Source organism: Platichthys flesus, chromosome 6 (assembly GCF_949316205.1).
Source record: "Platichthys flesus chromosome 6, fPlaFle2.1, whole genome shotgun sequence".
NCBI classification, from domain to species: domain Eukaryota; kingdom Metazoa; phylum Chordata; class Actinopteri; order Pleuronectiformes; family Pleuronectidae; genus Platichthys; species Platichthys flesus.
In genome coordinates, this window is record NC_084950.1 from 2,037,104 (window position 1) to 2,057,310 (window position 20,207).

At 44.2% G+C, this 20,207-nt stretch overlaps 1 protein-coding gene across 1 annotated transcript in view; it reads left to right on the forward strand.

Moving 5' to 3' along the window:
* Positions 1-295: 295 nt before the first annotated feature.
* Positions 296-20,207, forward strand: part of LOC133954625 (polypeptide N-acetylgalactosaminyltransferase 18-like) — a 79,516-nt gene continuing 59,604 nt past the window's right edge. The window contains exon 1 of the mRNA XM_062389039.1: positions 296-720. Coding sequence (XP_062245023.1) covers positions 471-720 — 250 coding nt within the window. The 5' untranslated portion in view covers positions 296-470. The remainder of the gene's footprint in view (positions 721-20,207) is intronic.

A 20,207-nucleotide genomic window follows, 5' to 3' on the forward strand; every position in this document is an offset into this window, starting at 1 on the left:
TTTTATTTCCATTAACCCTCCTCCTCTTCCTCACCTCCCTCCTCTTCCTCCCTCCTCCCTGAGCTCCAGCTGTGCGGGTGGTGGGGGGGGGGGGGCGGCATTGACCGTGCAGACCCCGCCCCCCTCCCCTCCCATTGGTCCGGATGAGGGCTCCAGACCGGGGGGAGGAGGCTGCTCCGCGGATTGTGACAGCTCTGCAGCGGCGGAGCGCAGCTTGATTTCACCGGCTGCTCAGCGGGGCGCCTCCTCCTCTTCCTCCTCTTCCTCCTCCTCTCTAATCTCCCCACACATATTATCCATGCAGTCGGATACAGAGAAGCAGTGAAAGCCTCCTGGGGGGGGCGGGTTTGTGCGATGCCTGAGCCGGGACCTGATGCGCACTGACCCGCAGCGTCGCTCCGCTGACGGCTCGTTGATCCACCTGCCCGAGCGCGCCCGGCACCTGCAGGAGCGCGGGGAGGGATGTCGCGATGCTGTGCTCACGCAGAACCAAAACTTTGGTGTCGACGTGCGTGATCCTCAGCGGGATGACCAACATCGTGTGCCTGCTGTACGTGGGCTGGATCACCAACTACGTGGCCACCGGAGGACACAAAGTTGCGGAGAGCGGCGGCGGCGACGAGGCGCAGAGAAAGTTGGAGGAGGACGGGAAAGGAGAAACCCTGAGGATTATGGAGAGACTGGACCGACTGGAGAGCGTGGTCAACGAGCACATCAAAGGTCAGTGCAGCGGTGGGGGGAGGGGGGGGGGGGTCTGCTCAAAGGTCACGGCAGTGGAGGGAAGCAGAGTCTGGTTTAAGGAGCCTCCAGAGAATAGTGGGACCAATTTAAATTTCCAAGTCCCTGCTTGAGAAATCCAGTTAATTGAAACATGGGTCCTTTTAATCAATTCGTTGAAATACAGAAAATCTATTTTAATAACTGCGATGAGGACAAATATGTGATCAAGGTGGAAACTTTCAAATCAGTCGATATAAATATAATGATCACAAATTAAAGATACATTTCTGATTTTTGCTCCTGGGAATAGCAAACCCTTAAAACAGCAAAACATGTTTCCAGTCTGAGGAGCAACATTTAAACCAATCACGTGCTTCCCCTCCTCCTCGCCTGCATAGTGCATTAGCATTTTATCAACACGTATATTGAACTATATATGAATATGAAACTACAGCAAACGTCAGGCAATGATGTAGCCCACATAAAATGGATGTGACCATAAAGTGGCCACTTATGAAATTGCAAATTTGGTCAAAATATCCCAAAACTAATGTGGAACTATTTGGGTCAAACATGCGGTTCTCTAGACGAGGTGGAACCTGGATGTGAACCTGAAGTGGCCCCTGTGGTAAATGGGGAATATGGTCCAAATGGCACAGAGCTGATTGGGGCCATCTTTGGCTCTTACTTGTGGCCCAGATCTGGCAACAGGAGAAGACTGTCCATGTTTCTCATGGTACGTATGCCGGGGGACAGTGGGGGTATCGGTTGGTTCGAGCATTTCATTATTGCCATATTTGTCTGCGGATATAAAGAAAGATAAGAAAAGATACAAGTTTTAGTTTGGTTGTAGTTGTGTACATCTGTTTTCTGTCCTTATGATTATTTATGGTTGAACTGTTAAATGCCAGTTCTCAATGCATACGATTTCTGAGTAGTTGTTCTTTAGATAATTGTATCTGCCGATATATCAGTGTTTACTCCCTGATCTCGGTATCGGCCACATGAAAGAGTTCAGTTCCGTCGTTATCGTCTTCTTGTGACGTCATAGATCCCCCCCATCCCACCCCCCCACCCAAGCAGGACTCCGGAGAAACTTCCCCTCCTCAGCTGGTCGATGTGGAAACGGCCTGAACTCTGCTCGTACATCAGTTCGTACAGAGAAGGTCAAACATCTGAATTCATGGATTAATGTCCTCGCAGGACAAAAGAGAAACGAGTCCAGAGGTGACTGAACTGTCCATGAGGAGGAAAGTCCAACACAGCATCCAATCCACTGACAGCCGCTGTCCCATTTTAATCTGTGTTTGTATCACTGCCCCATTTTCAGCCGCCGCTGGCCAAATCTTAAAGTCCAGCCTAAATTGAGAAATAAGATTAGGTCGCTTGTCTCACAACAGAAATCAGGTCAGAGCTGGACCAGCTTCTCCTTCACTGTCTGACCATGGAACTCCCTCTATGTGATGTTTTCCTTCAGGTCGGTCTGTTCACTGTCGGTTTAGCTCATCGACTGAATGTGATCACTCAGGAATAACAGTGCTCTGTCTCCTCCTCCTCCTCCTCAGTGAGTCAACCCGTTGAAGAAGTGGGACAAACTCGTCCTTTATCCTCAGATAAGTGGGACAGATCCGGATCCACTAGCTGATGTAGGAAAGAGGGAGAAGATGCAGTGAGATGATTAATCTGTTTTCTGTATTTATGATTATTTACATTTATAGTTGAACTTTTAAATGCCCATTCTCAGTGCATTCGATATCTGAGTGGTTGTTCTTTAGATAATTGTAACTGCCGATATATCAGTATTTACTCCCTGATCTCGGTATCGGCCACATGAAAGAGGGACAGAACATGATCCACTAGCTGATGTAGGAAAGAGGGAGAAGATGCAGTGAGATGATTAACGCTGGAGGTGTCTTCCTGTTTCATGGCTGATGGACAGCAGCAGAACGTCCTCACTGAGGGACACATGAGGCCGACAGATGTTTATCAATCACCTCTGGATCAATCCTGTCGATGCAGGGTTCATTCACACCAGCACAGGGAGAGTGACACTCGGTAAAAGTGGAGTAATATATAGAAAACAGAAGATATACAGTGTAAGAGGATTGTTCGTATAAGATACTGAAACAACAGACACAGAAAATGTTTTTCACAGTTAAATTAGTTTAGTACTTGTTCATATTCAGGTTGAACCGACCAGTTCTCCTTCTTTCAGACGTCATCTGCATCTTTTCTTTTCTGTTATAAATCCAGATGTGAAAATGATCATGAGTCAGGTCAGAGTGTCGCTGTACAACAGGGGGCGCTGTGTCCAAACTGGAGGGGGTTAACAGTCTGTGGTGTCCCAGTGGTTCAGCAGCATCAAGACGTTTCACATGTAAACTGAAGAAGATGAAAACTTCTCCTCACTCTGGATTTGAACCTGTTGTGTGCTGCGGAGCTCCGGCTCCTCTTTGGGCAGACAGGTGTTTGTATGATAGCTGCTGGTCATTAGCATGGAGGGAGGCAGAGTGATGTTCAGACATGCTAATAGAATCTGAAAGGGGCTCTGGGGTCACAGCGGGTGATGAATCCTCCGGAGTGCCAGGCTCACTCCTCTCCACTGCATCGCTCCTCGGAGCCGGTGCCAGATCCAGTCATCAGCCGGGGGGGTGATGTGTTTATGTGTTTATGCTTTGTCACGGATACAAAAAGACCAGACTGCAGAGCTGCAGGTTGGAATGAGGAGAATTCACCGGTAACAGAGAAAATACACAAACTGAACTTTCACTGGCCTTGACTCAGAATCGGAAAAAATGAAATGCGCAGTAAAAGACACTGAAGAAGGTAAGAACAACTTTAAAATAGTTGTTCTTCCATGATCCAGAAATGAAGCTGAACTATACAAACAATAACATCTGTTGATGATGACGTCATAAAGGAGCCAGAAGCGATCAGGGCTGGACAAAATCAGAACTACCTCATACTTTACTTTGTGAAATATACTGCTGCCAGCCACCAGGGGGAGATCAAGCTGATTTGGCTTCACTTCGCTCACGATGGTAGAAGACGGAGAGGACTTGAATCCCGTCTCCTCGTCTCTGTTGTCCAGACTCCTCTCTCTTCCCTCCACTCTTCCTCCCTCCCTCCCCCCATCAATCCATTAATCAATCAATCAGAATTTATTTCCACAGTTGTCATAAAACTACCCCCCCTCCCCGCGAGTCACCCATTGCTTTCACAAAATACAGTTGTTATAAATAAACAGGAACTGAGGAAACTCCGTCATTAATCTTATAAATTATCGAGGAGGAAACACCAGAGGCAGAACACAAACATTTCACATTCTGAATAACAAAATAACAAATTATCAAATTTATTAACAAACTTAGTAAACAAGTAAGAGAATCAGGAAACAGGGAAACAGGCGGCAACTGCAACTACCTGCGGGTACACACACAAAATATCATATAAATATACTTACCTGTAAATACTGCAGTGTTATATGAATATATGAATAATAATCTCAAGCACTATATGTTCCTGTACTTGTACACAAAAGTGATGTCATACCTCAGCTCACCTTCTGAATCCTGAGCTCTCACAGAATCTAAATGTTAAATACTAAATAAATAAATTACTCGTCTGAATAATGAGTTTGAAACACAGAACTTAAAGTGAAGGTATTTTTTATTTCCCCTGCAGTGGAGGTTTTTTGCTCCCGTCTGTTTGTTGGTGAAAAAGATTTGGATGAAACTTGTTTTCAGGATGAAACACGGGACGAGAAACAACTCTTTGTATTTTGTTAATTTGTCCTTTAGCCTCGGTGGAGTTACGAGCTCTCAGAGGGGCTCTCTCCAGTTTCATGGTTAATGTCTCACAGTCACACACATATTTTATTCTCACAGAATAATTCATGGATGTTGATGAAAAGAATCGGACATGTTTAGAGGAGGGACTCGCTGCAGCGTGATTTGAACTGAAAGGACTCGTTGGAACTTGAGCTCTTCTGAGTTTCACATGTAATTCACTTTATATGATGACTGACGACTTAAACAGGTAGAAGTTGAAAGCTGCTCGGCAGTGGGCCTGCTGCACCTCCTCTTCTCCCTTGCTAACCTTCCTCTGTGGAGCTGCTGACTCCTCATATCACGTCTGGCCTTCTCAGTCAGACCCTGGCCTCCACGTGGGAGATCTCCCTGATGAGTCTGTGCAGCTCCTCACAGCCCAAGGTCCGCCTCCTCTGCACCACCTCTGACATGTGTCATCACACTTCATCATTTAGCTCCCGATGGCTACGACAACCAAAGAGACACAAGTTGTGTTTTATTCCAACTCTGAATGAACCAACAAGCTGCTGAGGTCGACCTCTGAACTCACACAGCAGCTCGGTCGGCTGCCATGTTCGGGCCGAGTGTTTATTTGCTGCTGCAGCCGGTAGTTTGATCCAGAAACATCCTGTTGGGTTGAATATAAGATAACTGTGATTATAACACACACACAGACACACACACGCACACCAGTTCTTTCTCTTTGAAGCTCCTGTAGGGAAACGCATCCCGAGGTTTTATAACCGGAGCGAGGGAAACACGAAGCACTTGAGCAGAATGTAAACGTGGGATTTAAATTCTGCTCCATTCTCTGGCTCCTGGAAACAGTCAGAACGTCACTGAGCGTTATTCAGTCTCTTCTGAATCCTGATCATCGGTGACTCCGGCAGCTCGTGACAGATTTGCTCCTCGGGCCTGTTTCTGCAGCGACGACATTTAAAGACACACAAACCGACAAAAAACATATGCAGGCTACAAGAGGACAAACATCAGGATGACCTTTGGTTTCAAACTGTCCCATGTTGACCTCTGCAGTTGTCTAGTCCTCAGATATATTGTGATTATAAACCTATAATCCAGCTTTTTAATTTGGTAAACTGCAGCACTGCACCAACAGCAACATAATAAAAGAGTCATCGGGGAAAACAGTAAATAAACGGACTTCAATGAAAAGAAAACAATTCATTTCTGATCAAATGATAATGACTGAAAACAACAGAACGAGTAAAGTGATTAAGAAGTGATGTAAATGTAATCCTCTGTCAACAGCCGTCTCGCTCTTCACACGTAACCGACCTCAGGAAACTGTTGTTTGCAGGATCCTGTTTAAAATTCAAACTGGAGTAGGGAGAAAATGTATTTATGCAATCATGTTCTAACTGATCTAAGATGAAAACCATTATAGTTAGAGACATGGTTTGTTTATGTGGCAGGAGGTGAAGCCTCCTGTCTTCAGCCTCCTGTTCTTCACCCGTGATGACATCATTAGGTTTTAATACCTTCGTGGAAAACAGCTTCACATCTCCAAAACAAAACAAACACACGAAGTTCAAATGAGTTATTGATTGAAGGACAAGATTTTCATATCTTTTAATATACAAGACAGTGTCAGTACTTTAATCATCTCTCAGGGTTTATTGATTTGTATAACGTGTGAGCTCAGGTTGTACAGATTGTTGGGATGTGAACAATTTGATGATACGAAGAAAAAATACCGATATAGACACTGGAGGGACATTTGTATTACAGAGACATAAGGGTTAACTCAATTTGATGTCTTATTTAAATTACATACAACATCGTATACTTAACTGGATATTTATATATATTAATACTGCATGTTTCCATCCCCTCTGCTGCTGCAGCACAGTAAATCCCCTGTGTCTAGGGCCTAATGAAGGATTCTCTCGTCTCCTATCTTTATTCCTAACTCCCGACACTTTGGCCTCGATGTGGAACAGCGTTCAGTTTCCATCCGGTGAGCCCAGCGGTGATGAGATGTGCTGTGGGATCCGGTGGCTCCTCTGGCTGGTGCCGTGTTTCACAGCCGGCTGTGCTGAGGCCTCGTGATGAACCTCCGGCATAATTTAACCCCTCGGTTCACAGCCACTCGTTCTCACTCTGCGTAGAGGTGAGATGAACACGAGATAAAAAGCACGAGAACCATTGTTTCAGAAACTGGATCCGAGGATCTGTCTCCTCACGTGTGCTGCTGCCTTCTGATCTGCTTGGTTTCTCTCCTGCCGAGTGCAAGACTTATTTTTAGTCGTGTCTTTATGAGTCAACGCAAGTTGATCCATGTTGACAGTCTGCTGAACTGGAGGAGTGTGCAGGCGGAAGTGTGGACTCCTAAGTGTGTGTGTCTGTGTGTGTGTGTGTGCATCTGAGTGTACGTTGCATGTCTGTTGTGTCATCAAACATGTATGACTGTGGTGTGAGATGAGATCTAGATGTCATGGTCTATAGAGCATGTGGATCGTTGCATGAAGAAAACACCACAACTGTAAACATCAGTGGGACCAGGCTGCAACAACACAATAACACACAGGTACACAGGGACTTTACTGTAACACACAGGGACATTACTGTAACACACAGTGACCTAACTGTAACACACAGGTACACAGGGACTTTACTGTAACACACAGGAACCTTACTGTAACACACAGGTACACAGGGACTTTACTGTAACACACAGGGACAAATGGACATTACTGTAACACACAGGTACAAATGGACATTACTGTAACACACAGCGACCTTACTGTAACACACAGGGACATTACTGTAACACACAGGGACATTACTGTAACACACAGGTACTCTGGGACATTCAAGTACACAAATCAGTTTTCTTGGCTCAGAGTTTTCCTGCCAGTTTCTGTGAGACGCCTCCTAATGAGACTTTTTATATGATATGATATGATATTTATTTATATAAAGAGGAGAAGTGAGGGAACTGCCGGATCATAATAGATATTTGATATCTATTAGGAGGTGCGACGCTCCCAATTCTACACATGTCACTTTCCTCAGCACCTTCGTCAAACGGCTCCGATCTGATGCTCGTGCTCAGATTCTCCAGTCGTGTGTCGGGGGAGTTCACACCCGTTAGTGGACGAAGCAGAGAGAGAATCCAAAATGATCTCACCTTCCCAGAACCACAGTGTTTCATTTTACTGGACATGATGAATGATGTCAAATAACTGATACTCCATCTTCAACCAGACCAGGAGGAACCAGGTCCCCTGAGGGACAGGAAATGGGCAAAGAAAGAAATCAATTCATTTTGGCATGAATATGGACTGAGGGGTGAATTCAGGATTTCACATCGCTTTATTTTTGGACATTTCCGCCAATTGTCCATGGGAATAATTCCTGGATGTTATTGTAAACCATCGTATTAAGAGGACTTGTATCTATGTGTGTAGCTGGTGCAGCTTGATTTAATTCAAGGGGATTCTAGGGCTGTAGTGTTTTAGTGTTTACTCAAAAACAGATTTCTCTCTCTCTCTCTCTCTCTCTCTCTGGCGATGCTCGGCCTCAGGCAGACGTGTTCCTCTGTGGACGTTCAGTTCTTCTCCTGAACCCAGGAGCCTTCTTTTAGGAACCTAGAAACTTTACCTGCATCTCAAGCAGAGGAATCATGTTCTCCTCTTGTACAGGGCTGGAATCTGCAGCACCGGACTTTGCTTCTTCAGTAAAGGAGCTAAGTTTAGAACAAGGTCTCACTGGTCGAGATACAGGTAAAGTTTCGGAGTTCCTATGAAAGGCTCCTGGGTTCATGTCAGCCTGAGTGAGAGAAATCCTCTAGATGAAGGATCAAGCTACTCGTCACTTTAGCATCACTTTCAGGAGCCAGGACGCCAACATGGATTATTCCTCCTAAGTGTCCCTAACGATGCAAAGCTGGTTATAACAACACGAGATGAAAGTCCCACTGCAGTGATGGAATCAGGACGTTGCACTGGAACCAGAGGAGAAGCCGCTCTGTGGCTTTGCAGCTCGTTGAAATGAGACTCGGCGTGTGCAAGCAGCAGCTGGTTGTGTTTCTACGACACAATGAGCTGAATACAAACCTCTGACCTTTAGTTCCATGAAAAAGCAGCAGCAGGTATTTCATTTCAGTTGCTGGTTGAAATCCGACCACAGGAGACTTTCCTCACTCGTGATGAACTTTCATTAATCACTCGACTTCTCGTTGTTTGTGCCCGAAACTGAAATTGTTCCTTCCTGTTTGGTAAAAGTGCAACTTCCTGCTGCTCGTATTGTTTTCAATTTGAAATTATTTGCAGAGACACAAACAACAGCAGCATTGTTTTCTGGGGTTGTATGATTTGATCTTGTGTAGGAAAGCTTATCAGTTGCAGCCACAGCATCCGGCTCGTGGCGTTAAGACTCTGCAGTTAGTTCTGTGTCTCAACACCAGCGTTATCTTTACCCAGAAGGCTTCAGGGCTGCAGCGCCACACTGATAACAACCATTCCTCGGTAGCTTTTACATTAATGGTTATCAACTGTCATCGGGTTGTTTCAAAAATCCCCCTGAGACGCTTCTCTGTTTGCTCTTGTTTTGCACCTACAGCAGTTTCAATTTGATTCAGTCAATAATTGTTTATTATTCCTAAATTCATAATTCTGCTCGTTGCAATTTCCATTTCTCTGCAGACGGACTCTAATCAAATGTCCAGTGTTCAGGACTTTGGAGCAATCAGTTTCTTCTAAGTCAATAATCCCCAGAAACTAAGAATAATTGTGTTTTTGTTGCATTAGAATTAATCCTTCATATCGACACCAGGAAGTGGGTCCATGTTGTCCCACAGAGTGACACAACAAAACAAAGTGTGGAGGGTTTACAGAGATCCAACATGTTACTCTACAATCAGCCAGTCATACACAGCTCATCCTAGAATGTGTAAGTAAGGAGGTGTGTGTGTTTTTGTGTAAATACTTGGTGCTTGTATGTGCTTCTGTGAAACACACACACACCTTCTCGTCCTCCAGTCGTGCTGTAAGCTCTCCTCACTGCGGTGTCCAACACGGAGTCTCACATGTAGTGAAGACGCTGTCCCTCTCTGTCTCTAAATCCCTCAGCAGGGGGCCTCTCCTCCGTGTCGTCCCTCGGCTGAACTCGTCCTGCACGGCTTTGGGACGACTCGGCGGCTTGGAGCCTCGTGAAGTTGTCCTCTCGGGGTCTGAGGGAAACGTCTGTCCCATCTGGTGTCGTCTTAGAGAAGCGTCTCTGAAGCTCTGGATCGGCCACAGGAGTAATTCCTTTACTCTGGTTCGATGAGTAAAAGGCAGTGGGGATGTTTCTGGGTGACCTTGTTGTGTATCAAGATTCTTTAGCTTGATGAATTGATTTCAGTGCACAACATGAATCCATGATAGTGTGTAGATCTGGTCTGGGACCAGTTGGGCTGATGTGAGCTGGACTCTAATCATCTCCTGGATCCTGTGAAGTGGCGACAACACAACTCTTCGTGTTGTTATGAACACAAATAAACTTCGCATGCATGTAAAATGCACATGCATGCATGACATGTTATTTGCTTGTCTCCTCCATTTCACAGACTCACACGGCTGGGTTGTGTCTGAAAACATGAAACGGTTAACGCACGTGTGTTCTGTGCACATGTTGTTACTCATGGTAGAAGAAGATGTTGTGGTGCATTCAGGGACCATGGGTCACGTGTGCTTCAGCAGGGGACTGGGTTTGCTAAATCTTTGCAGGACAAAAAAAGAAAACTCTAAATAGTTTGAAACTTATTTTTCTGCAAATGCCATAAAATAATCTCGTTAAAACTGACGTGAACCCTCAGAGAGTTAGAAGAAAGGCCTCAGGTTACATCTCCTCAACTTTCCATCAGCACGTTGAAGTCCGCTTCGGCTCAGGAAGTTGCCTCGACTCTCTGCCACCACTTTATCTCTGCGTTGAGGGAAATCTGCTGGTCCCCGAGAGGAGGAAGCTGGTAGTTAGCTGCAGGGCAGTGGAAGTGAGAAGCACAGGGACAGACTCAGGGAGCTGAAAGTGAATCTCTGATGATGTTCGCATCAGTAGAGACGGTAAGTCTGGCGGAATTAAGAACAGCAGGGGGCAGAGGAGGAAAAAGACGAGTTAGGTGGAAAGTTCCCCGTCCGACAAAGAGAACTGGATCTTAACTTGTGACTGAAATACAGTTTTTAACCAGCTGCAGAAGGGAAGCTGGTGTTATTGTCACGTTTGAGATGTTTGTGTTTCCTCTTTAGGATCTTCTCCAGCCTTAACACTGATCTTGTGAGGATCAGTAGACCTCGCAGGGTCCTGGGTAATGTGGAGAGAGTAACCAGCCAGCGGTGAAGCTGAGGTCTGTCTGTTGAGAAACGTTTCTGCTTGACTCATGAACAGAAACACTGAAAACAGCTTCTACAGAACATGAGCTAGATCCTCCCTGTCTGCCAAGGACGGGTAAAAGGTTCACGGATGTGATAACAGGCCACAGACCAGGGCAGGATTTCTACTGTTCATCATTATGAAACTGTGATGGAACAAATATATATATATATATATATATATTTAAAATGGATGTGAAATGGATGTGAAATGGATGTGAACCTAAATACTTTAGGCTCACATGCATTTTATGAACATTTCCTCTGTTAACAGTAATTATAATATTGATTTTCCCTTTGCCCTCAAGATAAAGTGTTTTAACTGATTGGGATGAACTTTGGATTCATGTGATTGATATTTTTCAAATCACATTAACCATATTTGCCCTTTTGAATTCTTGACAATCAATGTTTTCATTTCCTAACGGACAGAAAACCTCTATAAACTTAAATCCAAGGTGCTTTTAAGTCAAATGAAGTCATTGTGACCCACTGTCCTGAGTCACAGCAGAGGAAAGGTGGATCTGTTGGTGAAAACCCATTTATCTTGTGTCCCTCAGCTGGACTTGGAGGGCACTGGTTCCTTAACGCTCAGAGAGAAGCAGGAGCACCTGAGTTCACCCGGCACCTCCTCTCGGTGGAGAGCTGGCGTCACACGGCCCAAATACAGAGGCGCTTTCATTCTTTGCGCTTTGGGAAGATTATCTAAGATGTGAGTTTGCCACCCACTGTCGCTCTCTGCCATCAGAGGCCGGCCTGGCCCAGAGGCTGTTCACGGAACCCTCCCTCTGCTCTGATCCTTCCAGCCGCTCTGTGACATCAAAGATAGCGTTTGATTATCGACTGCCTTTGGCCGGGAGGACATCCCACATCCCGATCTCTCAATGAAAGCTTATCTTGTATCTTCATAGTGGCTCGGGCCTGAGCCCGCTGGAGGAGGACAAGAAGGAGCTCTGCATATTTTCAGAGATGAATTCAGAAGAGGACACGGTTCCTCTTTTATCCAAAAAACATCCGTCCCATGAAGTCAAACTACTGTGACTGCATTGTCGCTGGGCTTTAGGAACTCAGTATGATTCACTCTGATCAAAGACTATAAATAAATAGTTGGATGATGCGTCTCCACCTCCTTCCCCGATCCAGAAATGAAATGAGATATTCTCTGAGCTGTAGAAGTCGGGATGGAGCCGCGGCACCGAGGCACAAACGTAATAATTCAACAGACTTACAGGAAATGTAATCACTTGAAATGATGAGAACTAATCAGGGATCGGCAACTGGTAATTAGATCTGGTCCCACAGATCATTTTGATAATAGGATTATTTCTAATTTCACCATATCGGACCGACACAGATTCTTCCCTGATGTCATGGGTCCTGATTTCCATCATTGAATCACTTCCTGCTTTTATTTTGAAAGGTTCAGGCTTTGGCGGGTTGGAACCCATGTGTGTCAGGATCTTGGAGAACATGTGTAAACCTGCTGAATCCAGCTGAGGAGGTTTGTGGGTCCTCTCACATGATCCTCACTTCTGCTGAGAAACATTTCCCCGCTCGATGTTTTGTCGTCATCATCATGTGAGTTTGTTGTGTTTGTTATGTGTGTTTTTGTTTCCCTGAAGGATTTTATTTTTCCACATCCTTTAGGAATCACTCGTTTCCCTCGGACCTTCACTCGAGGTTCCAGAGCTCAACTAAACAAGTTCTGAGAAGACTCTGAAATATTTTCTAATCAGTGGATAAATTAGCTAAATGAATGAACCCATTAGTGTAGCTGGTTATGTTCGATTCATCGCGGTGATTACAGCGGCGTGTTGGATCCAGTGCTTCTTCTGTGGAGAGGAAACGAAGCCTCTTCTTATCTGCCGCCATCAGACCTCAAACTATTTCAGTCTGAATGTAGTTTTATTAATATTTCAAATGACTTGCAACACCTGCTAATTCTAAAAGGAAGGAAACGCTTGATTAATAGAAAAGTCTTTATCACTAATCAATCAATCAAGTGTTTTTCCTTCCTTCTCATGAAGATGAACCGTAGAGACGTTTAACACGTGAACAATAAGAGACAGAAGTGAGAGGAGAGGAGCTTTAAGGTCTTTGAACATCAAGTCTGACGAGTTTAAAAATCAATACGACCTCAATGGGTCCGTCCCATTCACATGCCGACTCCGAAACACTCGTACGCAGTTAAAGTTTTCATAACACGTTGGATTTGTTGCGTCTGTGAAAGAGAGTTTTAAGAACAAATAGAATAATAATAAACACATTGGAGCTTCTCAAGTCTAAAAAAGTTCCATCTCCTCCTCACGGATGAGTTTTGGATGATCCGAGTCATTCGAGCGTAAACGGGCCGATGACTGAACGTAATGGAAGTGAAGTGAAGCGAGCTGCCGCTCTGTGAAGTTCATTGTTGCTGCAGCGACTCGGCTCCGGGCGGCTTCACCCACCTCGGCCTCATTAGCTGTCACTCACTCGTAGCGACACAATGCAACCTCTGTGGATTTTGAAATCCCTGCAACTTTTTCTAGACTGCAGACGGAGCCTCGACTGAGAGAAGTGAAATCCATCCCCGACGCCTGCCGTCCTGCAAAGATTCACAAATGAAACACAAAGGACACTCGCTCCCAGATCCTTCACCTGAGCGTTTCCTCTGATTGCAGCGGTCTGAGGAAATGAAATGGCAGCAGAGTTTTCTGAATTACGCCAGTGATGGAAAATTCTCTGCAGCAATCATCATCAAAACCACCAGGCCTTTCAAACAGAGTGATGAAAGAGAGGAGGAGGAGAGGAGGAGGAGAGGAGAAGAGAACGACAGGAAAGGAAGTGGGGGATGGGGGTAATTGAGAGAGACTAGTAGGAGGAGGCATCGAGAGGATAAACGGATTGAGAGACACAGAGGTGCTGGGAAGGAGGTGGTATTGATGGGACTTGTGTGTGTGTGTGTGTGTGTGTGTGTGTGTGCGTGTGTGTGTGTGTGTGTGTGATCCAGAAAGAAGATAAAAGAAAAAAGAAGGACAATGGAGGAATTGAAAGAAAGAGAGAGAGAGAGAGAGAGAGAGAGAGTTTCAATCTGTCTCTGGAGAATTACCTTTCTGGTTGATGCTCGGGCTCCGAGATAATCAGGTGTTGCAATTCCACTTCCCCCAGGGTCCTGAGAGCAGATTACAAAGCAGTACCACACACACACACACACACACACACACACACACACACACACACCCTCCAAACCTGAGTAAACATTGGTCTTTTACCTCTTTTTATCCATATTTATGTCTTAAAACCCTCTGGGAATGTACGAAAGAGGTCAGTGTATCTCTCTCTCTCTCTGTGGGTGTGTGTACGTGTGTGTCTGTACGTGTGTGTGTGTGTGTGTAAAAGATGCAGTTGCACACGTGAATCCTGCGCCTGCACACCTGCAGAGCAGTTACATGTATATGTGAGAGCGAGTGTGATTGAAGCAGCAACTGGAGAAATTAGTCCATCGGAGGAGTTTTGTTTCTTCAGGGAGAGAAATCCTGCGTGCTCAGCTGAGAGGAACACACACACACACACACGCACACACACACACAAACACACATGCACACACACGCACACACACATGCACACACGCTACCCCCCCGGCTGCAAACGAGAGATGTGAACAGCAGGGTGTCTCTTTTGCTTCCGTAATGCCTGTGTGTCAGAGTCCATGCATAGAAGTGTGTGTGTGTGTGTGTGTGTGTGTGTGTGTGTGTGTGTGTGTGTGTGTGTGTGTGTGTGTGTGTGTGTGTGTGTGTGTGTGTGTGTGTGTGTGTGTGTGTGTGTGTGTGTGTGTGTGTGTGTGTGTGTGTGTGTGTGTGTGTGTGTGTGTGTGTGTGTGTGTGTGTGTGTGTGTGTGTGTGTGTGTGTGTGTGTGTGTGTGTGTGTGTGTGGTTTAAAAGCTACAATTTTCCCAGATCTCCCGGCGCTGCCTGTGTTTTATTCGGCGTGAGGAAGCGACTTTGCTCGGTAATGAACTGCTGTGGCTTTAATGTTGTGCGCCTTGAGGAAGCTCTTCCCTCTCCTCTTCCCTCTCCTCTTCCTCTTTATTGTTTCCTCAGTGTCTCTGCAGATAAACACAACTGCACAATTTCCTCAGCTCACTTTTGAAGCTCTTCTTTGAAAAGGTTGAAGTCTAAACCTCATTTTGTGTCTCGGGTCGCAGCGGGAGAACAGCATCTCCAGAATCAAATCCGAGTTTCATCAAGTGGAACGTTTCTCGAGGCCTTTTTCCGTTTCCTCTCTGTGCAGATTCTGATTTTCTGTTCGGCTGATTTTCGGCCCCGAGCGGTTTTGACTCCACATCTGTGCTTCCTATATATTTTAATATCACACCCACATTGACAGTTTCCTGACACCACATATAGAAATAAAGAAATACTCTAAGTGTATCATGAATATGCAGATGACACATTTTCACTTGTGGATGTGACCTTTTACTTCTGAGGCTGAATTGAATTTCGCAGTAGAGCGAGAGGAGAGAGATTAGAGCGAGAGAGACGGAGATGCCATGACACCACCATCTTTGAATTTATAGCTTGGATTTCACCTTCTGAACTTCTCCATGAGCGTCAACAACAACAACAACAACATGAGCTGATAACACACAAACGATTCCGTCAGTCTCTGAGATCCTGATCTTTCCAGCAGAGATCAGAGTAACGAGATCATCAATCTCTCAGAAGGTCGAACCCTCCTGATGCTAATCTGCCCCCCCACCTCTCCATCTTACTTCCTGTCGTTCAAACCCCCCCCCCCCCCCCCCTGCCTCCACGTGGTCCACCCGACCGACAGGAGACTGGTTGTGCATGTGAAGTCAGCCTGTTATGACTGGGAACAGGATTTAAAGGTCACATCTCGGGTCCTTAGAGTCTTTCAGATTTAATAAAGTGCCTCAGGAGGAGAGTTAGGTCACATGATCCCTACAGGGCGAGCAGCCAATCCGGAGCTCTCCTGTTTACTGTGGCTCAAGAGATGGAGGCACGGAGACGGAGAACGAGGAGTTAAATTTATGATCAGTTTCTTCAAGGCTTTTCATCAGCTCTAAACAAACAGACTCCCAGAACAGAGCCGGCTCCTCTGCGTCTCAGTAATGAAGCTCCGACTTTCTGTTTCGTCCACGAGTCTCTGCAGCCTCCCCAGCGTTCACACTTCAGATCAGAGCTGGAATCCACCGTGACTGTAAATCACACCGAGCCGCGTCCGGGTGCATCAGCATGCACAGACTGCACCGAGGCAGCATGTAGCAGCGCCGGCAGCCGGCTCCAAGCTCGTGTCTTTTCAAATGTTGAGGATTTACACTTAATACCAGAACAGGAAAAATATGAGCTGCAACTAGTAGAGGAAAAGAATAATGTCCTGCAGGTTGTAAAGAAAGGATAAAACCGAGTCTGGGAGTTGAACCAGTGTTAAGCTTCTCTATCATAGACTAAAAATCTACCTATGATCCCTCACCCAGTTTTTATAGATCAAATAACAAATTAAATAAACACATTTAACGTTTAGTTCATTCATGTCCCATCTGCTAACATGGAGGAAGCAGGGTTCACATTTTGCAAGATAAAAACATTAAAGATATTGATCCAAAATATATTGGATATTTAAGTTATTTGAAGAATGTAAGTTTTTAGTTTTTATGAGATAATAACATATTTCTCTGCTCCTCCTCTCTCTGGTGTGATGCAATGAAAGATGGATCATTTGCTTTCAAAACATAATACACGTTAGAACTTTTATAGTTTTTGCTTTGGGTCGGTTGTAGGGCGGGGGGGCTGATTTCAGGGGGTGAAGGGAATTGTTTGAAATATTGCAAAATATATTTATTTGCTTTCTCAGAACCATGAGTCCAGTTTCGTTTCTGTCTCAGAGGGACACGGATGCTTCTCCTCTCAGTGAAGAAACGTTCACAACAACTTCTTTACATGTGTCACATTTTTCTGAAATGATTCTTGTTTTGCTCCAGATTCTAATTCTGTGTGTCAAATGACTCGTCTCAGAAAGCAACTGAAGGATCTGATGGTGTTTGTCTGAGGCGTTAACCGACGTGAGGACGATCGTCTCATCTCCTCAAACACAAACGGTTTATTCTCACGGGGTTTGTCTCAGCATGTGTTCAACAACTTCAACGATTAATACTTTGTCCCCATTTGCTGTTGACGATGAGAAAAACAAGTTAAAGCAACAAAAGGAAAAAACACCAAGACACATTTCATGTTGTCAGGAAGTCACAGGATTCCATTTCATTAAAACAGCAAAACATTTCCACAATCTGCCGTTTAAGAAGGCTTTTCTTTTTATTCAAATACTTTCTGTCGGTTTCCTGCGGCTCGTTGTGATCACTCTCCTAACCGGAGGAAACCAGAAGCTAAATCCTTCTCAGAGACTTTTCTCCCTTTGTGGAGGAAAGAATATCTCACGTATGAAATTCTCTCTGGAAATGTGAATCCTCTCAAAGCTCCTTTTAGAACTCGCTCATTGATTTGTGACTCGTGCTCCTCTCGTCTCTGTGAACACGGGTTCGACTTCACACGGTGTTTCAGGAAGTAGTCACACCCCTTCATCTGTTTTTAGGTTCAATTTCAAACACATGAAATTTACACCTTCACAGATAAATCTATGCTCAATAATCCATAATGACAAAGTGAAACTAAACTCATTATGTATAATCCACTCACCCCAGTCCCCCTCAGTCTACTGACTGTAAAGCTCTTTCTGACTTCAGTATATTTCCACTTCTTTATTTGTGCTCCTCTCTCGGCTCTGATGTTTATGGGCCTTTAAAAAAGAAGCTGATGTCGTGAACCGGTCACAGTTTATTAAATCTGAAGCTAAATGTTGTGACATTTACTGAGGTTTGTCTGTGTTTGGCCTCTGAGAGTCACATCCAATCACATCACCACAGTCCACATGACGCAAGGATTTTAGCTCCTGACTTTTAAACTTTTAAAAGTCACACTTACAGGATATTTTTCCCTCAAAGTTATTTGTCTTAAAGAAAAACTAAAGAGTGAGAGATCCTGAGTTTCTGTCAAGCTCAGAACTTACAAATACATCAGTTTGTAGAATCCATCTCCAGCTGCGAGTAATAATCTGTTATAGTTTAGATGAAGACGTTTCTGTTTCTACTTTCTCACCATAACCATAAGTCTTATTGATATTTAATCTCAATGATTCCCAAGATCGTCAAACCCTGATGACACAGAAATGGAATTGAGGTTTGATATTTAATGGTTAAACCGGAAACTCTAATATAAATAATTAGAAATAGAAATTTACAGATTTTCTGGATTGTTTATTCTTAAATTTTCATTTTCAGATCAATAAACATATAAAACCAAAAAATAAAATGTGAAAGACTCGTATTTGGGGATTTAATCAGCGAGTCGGGCTCTATTAATTATTTCTTGTACGTTGGAATGAAAACATCACTGATTGTTAAATGAAATAACAGAACAGAGCACCACTGTCTACATGTGACTAGTTTTTACATTATTATATTTAATTGAACCATTATTCGCTCACAGCCACTAAGATTACAGGTTCTCTATGATTCCTTGTCAGCTGCTGGTCTTCCCACCTGTTCAAACATAGAAAGGAGCATTTAGAAGATCACACCTTCTCAGCCTTGATCCACACTTTGATGTTCATGTTTTCATATCCTACAGTTATTAATAAGCTTGTCTCACGTAGCGTCACAGGTCACCGCCCAAGGTCATCGGTGTATTGTTCCCTTTGCCTCTCGAGTGGATTTCACGCCGCGGAGACGACAAGATAATAACGTGATGATGCTCGACTCGGAGGAAGCTGCTGTTGTTGAGCTGCTGAAGTGTGTTGTCGCCCGGCCTCTTGTTTCCGTACAGATGAAGCTCCACGCTGGTCTGTGGGTTTCACGCCTGAGCCACGTTCACACGGTGCGAAGGACCAGTGATGTTTGTTTGTTAGAGACGTGAGTGATCAGCAGGAGACGTGTCTGTCCCTGTAGCTTTCTGATTGCTTTCACACTGTTGTGATGGAATAATGATTGTGTTGTTGTTGTTGTTGTTTCATTCAAGGCCTGAAAGTTGGAAAACAAAAGTTTTGCTCCTGGTTGTTCTGGAGAAGCTGAAAACCTGCTGTTACAGAAAGAAACTTCTGTGAAGCTCATTCTTGCTCTTTAATTAAATTGTTCCATCTTTCCCAGTGTGTTATTAATTATTCATCTTGTTCTCAAGGTCATAGAAGTTACCTGGAATCAGTTGAAGTAGAAAAAGAAGAAGAGCCACATTGTCGATGTAAAGTCACCGTAACACAAAGTTGTGTATTTACAGTGTGACACACATATAGTGAGGGATTTCACTACAACATCACCTGAGTGGAGCAGCTTCATTTTAATGTAAGAACTTCTCTCAGGTCGTTTTTTATGTCCTGCTGTGATGGAGAAAACAAACGTGCTGTGATTTATCTGCTAAATTAACACAGAGTGAATTTAAACCTGCAGCAACATTTCATAAAGCTGATGAAACACATCTCTCAATATATGTATCTTATATACACTGGACAGATTATCATGAAACTTGTGATTCAGGAAAGAACACGTTTGTCTTGATGATGAAATGTTTGGTTTATTATTAACCGATGAAACAACATCAAACACATGCTCCACTTCACGTTGGAGAGTTTCCCCTGAATGACCCAGTGTAAATGTTTCTGAGTCCATTTGAATCCTTGATATGTTAACGTCCTCTCGGCTGCTGGTGTCTCTCACCTCAGAGTGTTTCTAAATCTGTGTCGTCTGAATGTTGAAGAACTAACGAGCCGGCGTTTAGAGCAATGAGGTCACATTCAAATCAGCTAATTGACCTTTAAAAAACCAATTCCTTAACATTTCTCTGACTGAGACAATAATTACATCAGATTCTTTATTTGTCTCGTTAACAACACTTAGTTTTAATTGATTAAATCTTATGTATTACTGTTTTACATCCATTTATCAAGATAGGGGCTTCAAGCATTTTTTATTATGATCATAATCACGATCATACACAAGTCAAGTAGGTGGCATTCATAGATAAACATTATGTAATGTTATATTTGATTCATTATTCATTCTGTGGGTTTTAATTCACTCATCTTGTTCAGCAGCTGACGGGAACGTGAGGGATCACTTTTAGATGTTTATGCTTCTATGAGGAATCTGCTGCAGAAAACAGGACCAGTATGTTCCAGCTGCTTCTCCCCAGTGAAGAACTGGTTCCCATCATGGATCTGCTCAGTACGTGTGCTACATGAAGACCGGTGTGTTGATGTGTGA